The sequence below is a fragment of the Garra rufa genome, chromosome 1 (genome assembly GCF_049309525.1).
Source record: "Garra rufa chromosome 1, GarRuf1.0, whole genome shotgun sequence".
NCBI classification, from domain to species: domain Eukaryota; kingdom Metazoa; phylum Chordata; class Actinopteri; order Cypriniformes; family Cyprinidae; genus Garra; species Garra rufa.
The window spans coordinates 103,164,242-103,178,209 of NC_133361.1; the positions used below are offsets into that span (position 1 = coordinate 103,164,242).

The following is a 13,968-nucleotide window of genomic DNA, read 5'->3' on the forward strand; positions in this document are numbered from 1 at the left end:
CTTGAGTTAATATTTTGTAGTTTTCTTGTCTTTCACAGTTTGCTTCATTTAAGAGTGTGATATTAGGTTCTGTCTGGGAATGTTTTGTCTGTCTGTTTCAGGGTTATCTCTCGGCAGGAAACCAGTTCAGTGCGGCTACACTATCTTCCTCTCTTCCTTATAGTTACCCTGGATCATCTGTAATTTTCCTTCCCATATGTAGAAGTATTCTCTTAAATGATATGTGAACCCCCGCCTACATGAAGGCTTGTAAGGGTGCTGTATAAAAGATGGGACTGCCCCATCTTCTTTAGTAGATAACAATAAACCAACTTGTATTAGATTTGGTGTGTTGTTGTGTATCCCAAGTGCTTGTTGCTGATCCACTCGACAGATCTGAGAAAGGCCTGATAAACTGCAGTGACCCAGAAACGAGGTTCTAACAAGCATATTGTGATAAAGTTCATTATTTGCTGTAATGTACTGATAAACATTAGACTTTCATATATTTTACATTCATTACACACAACTGAAGTAGTTCAAGCCTTTTATTGTTTTAATATTGATGATTTTGGCATACAGCTCATATCAAATTAGCATATCATGAAAAGGTTCTCTAAATGAGCTATTAACCTAATCATCTGAATCAACTAATTTACTCTAAACACCTGCAAAAGATTCCTGTCATACATGCATTCATTTGTCCATTAACAGCTGAGTTCGTGGAAGATGTTGCACTACACATCGCTGTCAGTGAGAATACTTATTTCTCTGAATAAGTATAAGATGTGTGTGTTATGGTTCGCATCAGTTCAAGGTTTGAAAACACATAGTTATGGATGGATTTGGATGGATCTTTGTGATCTCTCTTTGTTTCACCCATTGCTGCTGCGTCTGGAGATCCTAAGGAATTTTTATGGCTGTCACAGGACCAAACCTTAGGAAGCAGTTTCAAGGTGGGTGAAGGGCAGAAACTGCGTCTTGACCAATAGGAAGTTCTGTCCTTCCCAGGTTTTTGTCCCAAAGGTCTCTTCTTGCCCTCAAAGAGGTGTCTGGCAGTTGTCCTGGCATCCTTATCTGATGGCGTTGGTGTCACGGATTGGTCAGGTTCTGCACCCACAATCACTCCCAGATCACCTTCACCTGAATACTGATTAACGGACACCTGCACTCAATCATCACCAGCACACAAAAGCCACTCTCCACACACCACTCATTGTCCGGGCTCGTTCTAGCGAAAGCGGACTGCTAGTGTCTCTCCACGAGTCTCACTATCTGAAATACTTACCTTATTGTACTTACCTGATCTCTGTCTCGTTCCAGTCTTCCAAGTTCCAGTCCTCTGTGTCTTCGCAGTTTCCAGTCGTCAGAGGTGTGTGGCCGTAAGCTGACTTCCGCATCAGCTGAGGGTGGCGGATTCACTGAGGGTGGCGGTTTTATTGAATAAATAAAACATCACCTGTATTATACTTACCTTGTTGTCCCGTCTGCTTCATAACAGGAGGACAGTTTGCTTATGTTAGTCCACCAAGATCCAATCAAAATGTAGCAAACCTTTGTCCACTATTGTGGCCAGGGAGGGGCCCTTGCCATAAACTGGGCCCTGGAATGCGCGGTCCACTACAGATCGGACGTCACATCTGTATGGAAGTCACAGCGGCTCGTGAAGATGAACAGATACTTTAAGCAGGCTGTGTAAAGTTTACTGTGGATTGACTGTTTTGAAACTTATATGGTAGTTACATAGCCGCTAGACCTCAGTTATCATGAAAAAAGCCAGGAAATTTTGACAATATGGGACCTTTAATAAATGGTTCAATTGGCTAATGACGTAGACACCCCTGTAAACAGGAAATTCGGTTAAGAGCAGAGCTGAAGCTATATATATAAATAATATTATTTGTGATATTAACTTACATATAAAAATAAACAATACAGGTCCTTTTAAAAAAATTTGCATATTGTGATGAAGTTCATTATTTGCTGTAATGTACTGATAAACATTAGACTTTCATATATTTTACATTCATTGCACACAACTGAAGTAGTTCAAGCCTTTTATTGTTTTAATATTGATGATTTTGGCATACAGCTCATATCAAATTAGCATATCATGAAAAGGTTCTCTAAATGAGCTATTAACCTAATCATCTGAATCAACTAATTTACTCTAAACACCTGCAAAATATTCCTGAGGCTTTTAAAAACTCCCAGCCTGGTTCATTACTCAAAACCGCAATCATGGGTAAGACTGCCGACCTGACTACTGTCCAGAAGGCCATCATTGACACCCTCAATCAAGAGGGTAAGACACAGAAAGACATTTCTGAACGAATAGGCTGTTACCAGAGTGCTGTATCAAGGCACCACAGTGGGAGGTCCGTGGGGAGGAAAAAGTGTGGCAGAAAACACTGCACAACGAGAAGAGGTGACCGGACCCGAGGAAGATTGTGAAGAAGGACCGATTCCAGACCTTGGGGGACCTGCGGAAGCAGTGGACTGAGTCTGGAGTAGAAACATCCAGAGCCACCGTGTACAGGTGTGTGCAGGAAATGGGCTACAGGTGCCGCATTCCCCAGGGTCAAGCCACTTTTGAACCAGAAACAGCGGCAGAAGCGCCTGACCTGGGCTACAGAGAAGCAGCACTGGACTGTTGCTCAAATTTTGCATGTCATTCGGAAATCAAGGTGCCAGAGTCTGGAGGAAGACTGGGGAGAGGGAAATGCCAAAATGCCTGAAGTCCAATGTCAAGTACCCACAGTCAGAGATGGTCTGGGGTGCCATGTCAGCTGCTGGTGTTGGTCCACTGTGTTTTATCAAGGGCAGGGTCAATGCAGCTAGCTATCAGGAGATTTTGAAGCACTTCATGCTTCCATCTGCTGAAAAGCTTTATGGGGATGAAGATTTAATTTTTCAGCACGACCTGGCACCTGCTCACAGTGCCAAAACCACTGGATAATGGTTTGCTGACCATGGTATTACCGTGCTCAATTGGCCTGCCAACTCTCCTGACCTGAACCCCATAGAGAATCTGTGGGATATTGTGAAGAGAAAGTTGAGAAACGCAAGACCCAACAGTCTGGATGAGCGTAAGGCCGCTATTGAAGCATCCTGGGCCTCCATAACACCTCAGCAGTGCCACAGGCTGATTGCCTCCATGCCACGCCGCATTGAAGAAGTCATTTCTGCAAAAGGATTCCCGACCAAGTATTGAGTGCATAACTGAACATAATTATTTGAAGGTTGACTTTTTTTGTATTAAAAACACTTTTCTTTTATTGGTCGGATGAAATATGCTCATTTTTTTTAGATAGGAATTTTGGGTTTTCATGACCTGTATGCCAAAATCATCAATATTAAAACAATAAAAGGCCTGAACTACTTCAGTTGTGTTGTAATGAATCTAAAATATATGAAAGTCTACTGTTTATCAGTACATTACAGAAAATAATGAACTTTATCAAAATATGATCATTTTTTGAAAAGGACCTGTATACGACGAGGCCATTGAATGCTTGAATCTGATTGGCTGACGAACGTTCTAGAGGTGGGCATTATATTCAGGGAAACGCACTGCAAACGTAGTTCCATGCAACTTAACCGCATTACATGTCTATATCACTTCGCCACACGATTTCAGTTATTTCAAAGGTCCTTACAGCCAAAAACAGCGAAATAACCAAAACCCACAACGCTATTTGCCAAACAAATAATTAAGGGCTCATTTTAAAGAACTGATTTTATAGTTAAATCATGGTCATAAACTCCACGTTTTAGAGTAAAATAAATAAATAAATAAATAACTTGTTTAATCTTTGTAATCTCCTAATACTCCTAATTTTACTGTATTTAGAAAAATACAAGGACAATAAAGGCATTTAATTAAATTCTATTTTAAAAACTTTATTTAGATATTTTAAAAAAATCATAAAACATGGCTTTCAACAATTAAAGCTAAAATAAAATTTTTCTTATGCAAATACACTGAGTTGACCACAAATGTTGTTAATAAAAAATAAAAAGTAAAGATAATGTATTGATGAAAAGGTAACATTTAATTATGACTAAAAATGATCATTAACTACTTAAGGTAAAAGTGAACTAATGAGATTGATCTCTCTCCTACAAATTTACAAGAAGGGATGGGTATACATATACAGTACATGCCAGACCAGTATGTGTAAACCAGCCAGAGATATACACAAAAAAAACAGAACCAAACACTCAAATGTACTGACTGACTAAAACTCTTGTTGCAGTGTGAACACTTATAAGGTCTCTATCCATTGTGGATCCTCTCATGTGTTTTCAAATGTTCTGAACGATGAAATCTCTTGTTGCAGTGTGAACACTCATAAGGTTTCTCTCCAGTGTGGATCCTCTCATGTCTTTTCAAATGTACTGACCGACTAAATCTCTTGTTGCAGTGTGAACACTCATAAGAGTTCTCTCCAGTGTGGATCATCTCATGTATTTTCAAATTTACTGACTGACTAAATCTCTTGTTGCAGTGTGAACACTTATAAGGTTTCTCTCCAGTGTGGATCTTCATATGTGTTTTCAAATGTTCTGACCGACGAAATCTCTTGTTGCAGTGTGAACACTCATAAGGTTTCTCTCCAGTGTGGATCCTCTCATGTGTTTTCAAATGTTCTGACCGACAAAATCTCTTGTTGCAGTGGGAACACTCATAAGGTTTCTCTCCAGTGTGGATCCTCTCATGTCTTTTCAAATGTACTGACCGACTAAATCTCTTGTTGCAGTGGGAACACTCATAAGGGTTCTCTCCAGTGTGGATCATCTCATGTATTTTCAAATTTATTGACTGACTAAATCTCTTGTTGCAGTGTGAACACTTATAAGGTTTCTCTCCAGTGTGGATCTTCATATGTGTTTTCAAATGTTCTGACCGACGAAATCTCTTGTTGCAGTGTGAACACTCATAAGGTTTCTCTCCAGTGTGGATTCTCTCATGTCTTTTCAAATGTACTGACCGACTAAATCTCTTGTTGCAGTGTGAACACTCATAATGGTTCTCTCCAGTGTGGATCCTCTCATGCGTTTTCAAATTTACTGACTGACTAAATCTCTTGTTGCAGTGTGAACACTTATAAGGTTTCTCTCCAGTGTGGATCATCTCATGTGTTTTTAAATTTACTGTCCGACTAAATCTCTTGTTGCAGTGTGAACACTCATAAGGTTTCTCTCCAGTGTGGATCATCTCATGTGTCTTTAAATGTACTGATCGACTAAATCTCTTGTTGCAGTGTGAACACTCATAAGGTTTCTCTCCAGTGTGGATCCTCTCATGTATTTTCAGATATGATGACTGAATAAATCTCTTGTTGCAGTGGGAACACTCATAAGGTTTCTCTCCAGTGTGGATCCTCTCATGCGTTTTCAAATGTACTGACTGACTAAAACTCTTTTTGCAGTGTGAACATTTATACGATTTCGCTCTAGCGTGGATCCTCTCATGTATTTTCAGGTCTCCTGACTTACTGAATATCTTGTTACACTGTGAACACTCATAAGTGTGGATCCTCTTATGCAGTTTTAGATAAGTTACTGAAGTAAAAATCTTTTCACACTTAGAACACATGCATTCTCTCACACCAGTATTTATATTCTCATATACTTGCAAACTTTGTAGACACCAAAAACTCTTACCACACAAATGGCATGAATGTGGCTTCACCTTTGTATGAACTTTCAAGTGATTCCTCAGACCTGAAGCCGCTAAATACACTTCACCACATTGATCACATGTGTGCTGCTTCTCTTTAGTGTGGATGTTTATGTGCTCCTTAAAGCTTGATGAGCGTGAAAAACTCTTCCCACGTGGATCACAAGTAAATGGTTTTTCTCCACTATGAATTCTCATGTGATGCTCAAGACCTGTTTTTCTAGTTAAACTCTTTCCACACTGAGTGCAGGTGGAACATTTCTCTGCTCTTCTTTTATTTAAATATTTCTGTTTGGCTTGAGAGCAACTCAAAGGTTTTTCTCCATTTTTGGAATATTTTTTCTCCTCAACTTGACTTGATTCTTCATTCTCTTCTTTTTCTTGAATCAACTCTGAAATAAAAGTAAAAAGGGTTCATTTTCAGTAACTTGTTATAAGCTGAAAAACATGAAAAAACTAACATTTGAGAGCAGTGCCAATAAGTCCTACAGATGGTGGCACCGGAAGCAGATTTGGTAGAGCTGGTGTGTGGGATATCAAAAATAAAGATCATTTAAAGGGGTCATATGATGCAGTTTCCTTTGGAGTGTTAAAAGCTGTTTGTGCATTAGATAAGATTTGTGAAGCTGCAAAGCTTAAAGTCTCAAAACCAAAGAGATATTTATTATGAAAGTTAAGACTCAGCCACACCTCCCTAAATTGGCTCGTTCAAACCCCCCCACTTGTCCACATCACGGCATGAGTAGATTAGCGTAACACATCCCATAAGAATATGAATATGAAAAGAAAGAAGGCGTAACTTCACCGGATGTAGTAGTGTTGCAGCGCCATGTTGTGGAGACGCAGTGCGTTTCATTGCAAAAGCAAACATTCTTTGTTTGGCCTTTCAAATGAGGACACAACTATAAATCAGTGTTTTAAGTTATATTTGGGTCAATGACGTGATGCCCCCTTTTTCAGTCCGGGTTGATTTTATTTTGCAGAAAAAAATAAAAAATACATAAAATTTCTCATCTACTTGTTATACTTTCTTCCCCTACTAAACCACTCTAACTTCTCCAAATTTTTAAGTTTTTCATCATTTTTCTGCTATCCGAAGTGTCCAAACATTATATTGGGCGACTGTCCAGCCTTGAGTTTTGTTAGGAAAACTGGTTTAAAAACACTTTAAATCAACTTAAATATATCCCTTTTCCTAGTTGGCATAATTTCAAACATGTTTTACATCCATTGACAAAACTGCGAAGCATTTGCACATATATTTCTAACATGATATACAAATGAATGTTGTTCGAATTATGTTGATTCCATCCATATCATCCGGGGTGACCTTCAACAAACGACAATTTTGGGACCTTTATTTTGAAAAACAACTCAAGGATGGGATATTGCATCAGCCAGACACAAGTGAAGATCCCCTGGAAACAACTTTTGGTCATCATGTGGGGCGACCACCCCAAAACTGTGAATTATAAGTTTTCCCACAAATCTATATTTTGATGGTAAATTTGATAGTGGCATGTCACTAGAAGAAGCTAGTTTGGTTTCTGAGGCTAACTGTTAGCCTGTTATACTTGAGTGAACTTGAAAACATCATATGGGCGACCGAGTATCATGTGGGGCGACCACTGCTGAGTGTTTTAAATGATAGATATATGTCCTGTATTTGTAGTTTTTATATTATATACATCAATTATATACAGTTAATTGTCTAAGCGTAATAATTTGTATATTTTATCTTTTTTCTAAATTCAACCATTTTCCATTCCTTTTATAGGGATAAACATTTATTTTTTGTTGTAGTTCAGTCCTACAGGAAAAATGTATAAAATATACAGAATGACATCATTTTTTCATTTTAAAAAAGTTTTAACCTGTTTTACCTATTTCCTAGATGGCATGATTAACAAGCTAAGAGAAGACTGCTCGTCATAGACAGAAAGTCAACTCCGACCCTGCAACAAGAGCAGAGTATCTTGCAAGGAAAAGAGAGAGGTAAAGAAAAAAAGCTTCTTTAGCAGTGTGCTAGAGTCACTAGAGCTACAGAAAGTAGGAGACAAGGGTAGATCAAATAAACTGTTTAGACTGTATGCTACAAGGAGCTATTAAACATTGGTCACCTAAATTGTTCTCATCAATCTGGACAACTTTCTAAATTAAACTTATTAGCTAAGACCAACAGGAAGCCAGATATTTTGATTTGAATGTGGATTTTGGGAAAAAATCAGGCTGTAAACAAATTGATACTCATCATAGGAGCAACATGATGTTCACATCAAACTTTATCAACATGAAGAGAAGATTCTGAAGATGCTAAATTGCGAGCAGATTTTGGATATCTTTGTGGTGATTTTTTAAAGTGATAGTAAAAAAGATAACCTTGATTTTTTAGATCTTTAAAGTGCAGCATCCAAACTCTTTAAAACTTTTTTCACACAGAGAACTAGTCATTCTGAGCAAATGCTGTTAATCTCATAAGTATACAAGGCTCTATGAATTAAAGAAAATTAAAAAAAGAAATCAGAAATCTGCTCTCACTCTGCCTGCCTGTAAATATGTGTGTTGAGAGTTAGAGTGAGTGTAGGGGGAAGGGGTGAAAGGGAGAAAGGGACAGAGACCAGTGAATAATGCTGTTTTGCAGAACATCTTTGAGGAAGAAATACCCATTGATGTGCTGTAATCTACATAAATATGAAAATTATACCATTTTAAGATGAGTTATATTCATATCGCCTCATTACAATACTCAACTTGTTTTTTAAAGATATTTTCAAAGAATGAAGTGTTTATATGGCACTTTATTGTCTATTGCTGTATACCCACATGAACTTTGTTAATGTTAATTCACAGTATATAAACTGTTAAAAGATACAAATTTACATTATAATAATGTATGAATACCTTTTTGTAGCTTAATATTAATAAACATTAATAAATGCTATTTAATTATTGTTCACATAAACTAATATAGTTAATGTTAACAAATTAGACTGGATGGCAAAATTGTATATATTGTGTGTATGTGTCTGTGTGTTGAATTTAAAGTGCAACCCTTTCAATTCTGTAAACTTCAAATCCAAACTGGCAGAGTTTTACTGTGAATGCTTGTGCCAACTAGGCACCATTTTCCTGATGCTATCGTGATGGCGACTGCGCAGATGGCAAGGGGCCGTTCATTGCTACTTGCAGCTTTAATTAGGGCCCGAGCACCGATGGTGTGAGGACCCTATTGGAATTGCTCCGTTTAAATGTTAATGTCCTTCTGATTTGTTATATTTAAATGTTGAAATGTTATTTGAATAAAAAGAGTAAAATTTTCTTTCGTCTTGAACTCTTGTGTGTACATTTTAACAGAATTTTTTATACCTGTGGTTTTCTTATCATTTGGGGAGACTAATGATAAGAAAGCAATAATTACACTAAATTCATAACCAAATATCCATCAGTTTAGCCTAAAATATTAATCAGTGGTATGCTATTGCTGAATGTGTAATATCTGTATAAATGCCAATTCAGTTTTTTTGCTTTTGAAGTAAAAATCAGTATTGTAACTGGATTACGAGGGACACTCTGATATTATAGAATAAACTTGTGAAATAATGGTTTTCAAAAAATGAAAGGGGACAAAAGTTTGTCTTTCTTCAAAAGTTTATCTACTTATATGTGTTCAACTAGTCTTAATGATACATAAAAATGTGAATTTTGAGATATATTACGGTCGCCCCGAATGACTTTTTTAAGGCTACGTTTTATCAACTCAAGTCTAAAAACACTAAAATGTCAAATATTTTACTTTTCTTTATAAAGGCATGTGTACACTACATTCCAAATGTTTGGAAAATGGCCAAACACATACCCATATTTTTGGTATTTTAAAATTGGCCTATTCAAAAGTCTCATCCGTCAACGACCCATTTACAGCACTGTTCTGGAACAGTAAAATGCAAATATTTGAGTGGGTGATGCACATTTCACTGAAGACTGTGTACATCTGGCATTGTAAGCTGCTCTCCCAGGTTCAGGAAACAAAGCGTTAAGGCTATAAAGTGGGCCAATCACAATGTTGCATGAACAGTCTGTGCATCTGACTGATGGCCTGCAAGTACGTTTTCATATTTAAAGAATTCAGTACTGACTTTTCAAACACGAGTTTGCACGTTTGCAACAAATGCCTAGTTTATAATGGGTTTTATCATTTCTGTCTCGATGCGCCAAGAAATGGTATCACAACATGGTTGGGGTGTAACATTTCCAACACACGCTTGAGGTATCCGGCCAATTCCAAAGCACGGATAGCTAATCAATCAGAGAACACCTCGGTTTCCATCAACAGTGAGTGCGTTTACATGAACAACAATATTCCTATTTTTACCCGATTAAGTCAATACTCTGATTAAGAAGCAACCATGTAAACTGATAAATTCTGATCAATTTAATTCGCCTAAAGTCATAATCGAAGTAAACACAAATCGAATTAAGCCAGGTGGAGTATTCCTATTTTAGACGCATTATGGAAGACATGTACACACCTTAATCAGACTATTCCCCTTGTGTAGGACTTTTCGCCACATTTTGTGACAGGATACACACTAATGCTTGCATTCCAGGCAGGTTTTTGAGCTCGTAAATCACGTGTTCAAACCACGACTCAGGACTTTGTTACGTTCCAGTCAAGTCACGCCAAGCATTTATTATTTTTATAGTATTAATAATTTGATTGCAACGTTATATTGTCCTAAACTCTATTTTACCACCGTGTGCCACTAAAAAAACGCACTCCTAGAGGCTTTATTGTTGTTTCTCGGGCTATGTCACGTCAGAAATTGGAACTGGGAGTACGTCGTCGATCTAGTACGAGTTCACGGATGGGAATTCATGGGTTTGAGTGCCGTTCCAGTGCACTTTCACGGGTAGAAGTTTGGAAAAACAAGGGTAACGGGTCGTCTGGACTGGAACGCGGCATAACGCTCTCAGTTGGTCGCGCTTTGGTTTCATTTGAATTTAATTATTTTTTGCTACAACATGGGCTTAATCAATGCTCATTGCTAATAAATAGCCTAGTTTGTTATCATAATTTTTAGTTTTATGGAAAAGTTTTTAACATTCAACCCCCTTTTTCATTAGTATTATTTGTATGTATTTATTTTAATTTTGTGAACGGGATTTCCGCTATTGGAATGTCTTTTTACTTTTACTTTCGAAGTCATGATCTTGGTTTTGATTGCATATATAAGGCTACACCTATCAATTTTAAGATTAAAACAAATTCTTAAAATATGGATTTTAATTAAACAGCATAACAAAAATAAATTAAAACTAGCTTATATAGCATTTATTAACAAAAACTAATAAGACGAGGCATAGACTCCATCACATGCTGTTATATTCCGACTAAACAATTTATTACAGGGCGTGCAAACACTGAGCAATCATAATAATTAATAAAAAAAAATTATAAAAGAAACCCTCCCAAGCGTAATGTGAGGTAAACGGCAAAGATAACAGGGTTTTCAAAATGAAAACAAATAAAAAAAGTAAAACTAAACTGGCTTTCGGTGACTGTGCTTGCGTGTGCTTTTTTTTCTCCTAAAAACTGACTGGCTCTGAAACGCTCGCTGTATGGATCAGACACTTTGGAGCAGCACAGCACGCACTCGCACAAATGCGACCACGGCAAATTTTGACTCACACATTCTAAAAAATATTGCATATGTCCAGAGCCACTTCAAGCTTTTGTAAAATTAAAACCCAAACATCCAAAAGTCTATAAAGAAGATGAACTGATAGCGTCGCGTGTGGACGTAATGATGTGTGTCATTAATCGATCTATGCACTATAACATGTAAAAAGGGGACATGAAAGGAATATTCTAAAGGCAACTCATGTAAACAGCTTAATCATATTATTGTCTTATTCAGAATAAGGTCATTAATTAGATAACTGGTGTCCATGTAAACGTAGTCAGTGAGTTTTGTGAAAATCAAAGCGTTTCTTAAAGGGAGGGCAGAGAGGAGCAACAATAATGTACAGTATGTGGAAAATAACATGTTTTTAAACCTCAAACTGCATAAACAAATCATCATTTGATGCTAAAAAGTGAATAACAAGTTAACCATAATATTACTATTGTTTTGAATGTATAAGCGCAGTTACTAAACTGTATTACATATTTATTTCTTGGTAAGACACATTTGACAGCAAAGCACTAAACTCGAGTCAGGAGGCATGCAAAATTTTAATTTCGTTGAAAAGTTCTTGAATTTCTCTCCCAAAATGTACAAACCCTGAAACTGATTATGTATTAGCATTGGACATGACTGTAGCTAACACTACTGTTTCTGCATCAGCCGTGTTTGATCTGTTCATAAATTAATTCAGTAACACTTTCTTTGAAGACCATATTTATAATGCATTATAAGGGTATGCTTAAGGCACTTTAACGAATTCATAGTGCATTATAAAAAAAAAAAAAAACGTATAGTGTGTTGTATCATAAAAAAGTTTTAACGTATTGTAATTTTTATTTATTTGCGGTTATAGCTTTTAAGCATGTGATTATCTCCTCATAGTTATAACATAAGTCTCATATATTACCATGTTTAGCATGTCACTACTGGAAGCATACAAAGAGCACTTATAAGTATTAATAATAATAACAATAATAATATCTATCACAGAGCCAAAGTTAATGTATCAGATGAATGTGTAACATGACACGTTTGTATTATTAGTTAGATTATTTTGATGGTACCCTTTATACAGCTTTTGATAAGTAACTTTTCAACTGCATGTCAGCTAGCAATAATTATTATTAGTATTATGCTAAATATATTCTAACACTGTATTTTGATGGTTCCCCAAAAGACAAACTGATATGTAACTTTGCAAGTTTGTAAACCTTCTACCAAGCCAAACTTAACCTAAGTCGAATAATACTAGACTAATAATACTACTGATAAAGGAGTGTTAGTGTAGTGGGAATGTACATGTAGTTGGAAAGTTGCTTCTAGTCAGTAGACCAGGGGGCCCATCATAATAAAATGTAAAAAAAAAAAAAAAAAAAAAATTATATATATATGAAATAGTCCATTAAAAATTGCGTTGATTTAATATGCCGCCCATCGTGTCTAATAAATAATCATAATCTCAAAAATTAGAACCCCAAATACTCAAGTACTTTAGTACATTGTAATTGTTTTGATTATTCATGAGAACATTTTATAAGATTTTTTTTTATTATTTTTTTATGATGCATTCATTACAATGCCTTAGACATACTTTATAATGTATTATAAATAGGGGCTTCATAGAAAATGTTACCAAAAATTCTGTGCAGAATTTAAATGTTTCTTACTAGATCTGGAAGTGCTTTTGCTGCCCCATCTATACTTTAACAGACTGATCTGCTTTAAATATTGTTTCTATTACAATTAACTAAATCTAAAGCAGCTTGAAACTCAGTATTAATAAAACTTTGAAATAATGTACCACAAACAGTCATTAAAGATGAATGAAGATTAAACACCAACCTCCTTGTTCCTCCTGTTTTATTCTCAAAGGTTCTGGCTCCTCTTGTTTTATTCTCAAAGGTTCTGTTTCCTCTTGTTTTATTCTCAAAGGTTCTGGCTCCTCTTGTTTTATTCTCAAAGGTTCTGGTTCCTCGTGTTTTATTCTCAAAGGTTCTGGTTCCTGTTTTATTCTCAAAGGTTCTGGTTCCTCTTGTTTTATTCTCAAAGGTTCTGTTTCCTCTTGTTTTATTCTCCAGGTTTCTAGTTCACTCGTGTTCTCCTCACTCTCCACTTTAACAAACTCCATCTTCACAGCAGCAGATCTCAGTTCAGCTGATACTTCTCCAGATATTCCTGCTCGCTTCAAAACCTAGTCACAGCTGTGAGGATGAGGATATTACAGGTATTTACTGACTGGATTCAAAAACTGTATTTTTTCTGTTTACAGAAACTACATTTCTCACAGACTGAACTAAAACCGAATCACAACAAAACAACAGAGCACTGAAACTAATCTTCTTCTTCTTAGGTTTAATGGTGTTTGTCAAACAGAAGTGTGTGTTAGTGCCACCAGCTGGACTGGAGTGAGAAGCGCCGAAAGGAGGGAAAATATTACGGGGAATGACTTCAAATTAAGACTCACATCATGGTATTTGATCAGCATCAACAGTCTTTGTGAGTGAATATTAAAGAAGAAAAAAAAGAGAATAATATGCTTTCCTGCAATATACAAAAATTATTAAACCCACAATGCCCCAACCTCAATCTAGTTTAACTGAGTCCCTACAGGATGGA

General features: G+C 36.5%; 1 protein-coding gene across 1 annotated transcript; it reads right to left on the bottom strand.

Annotated features, from left to right (window-relative positions):
• Positions 1 to 4,013: 4,013 nt before the first annotated feature.
• Positions 4,014 to 13,680, bottom strand: LOC141341029 (uncharacterized). The gene is made up of 2 exons (XM_073846164.1): positions 13,195 to 13,680; positions 4,014 to 6,057 (listed from the first exon to the last, which is right to left on the bottom strand). Exons 1-2 carry the CDS (start codon positions 13,478 to 13,480, stop codon positions 4,259 to 4,261), a joined length of 2,085 nt encoding a protein of 694 aa, XP_073702265.1. The 5' UTR covers positions 13,481 to 13,680; the 3' UTR covers positions 4,014 to 4,258.
• Between the last annotated feature and the right edge of the window lie 288 nt (positions 13,681 to 13,968).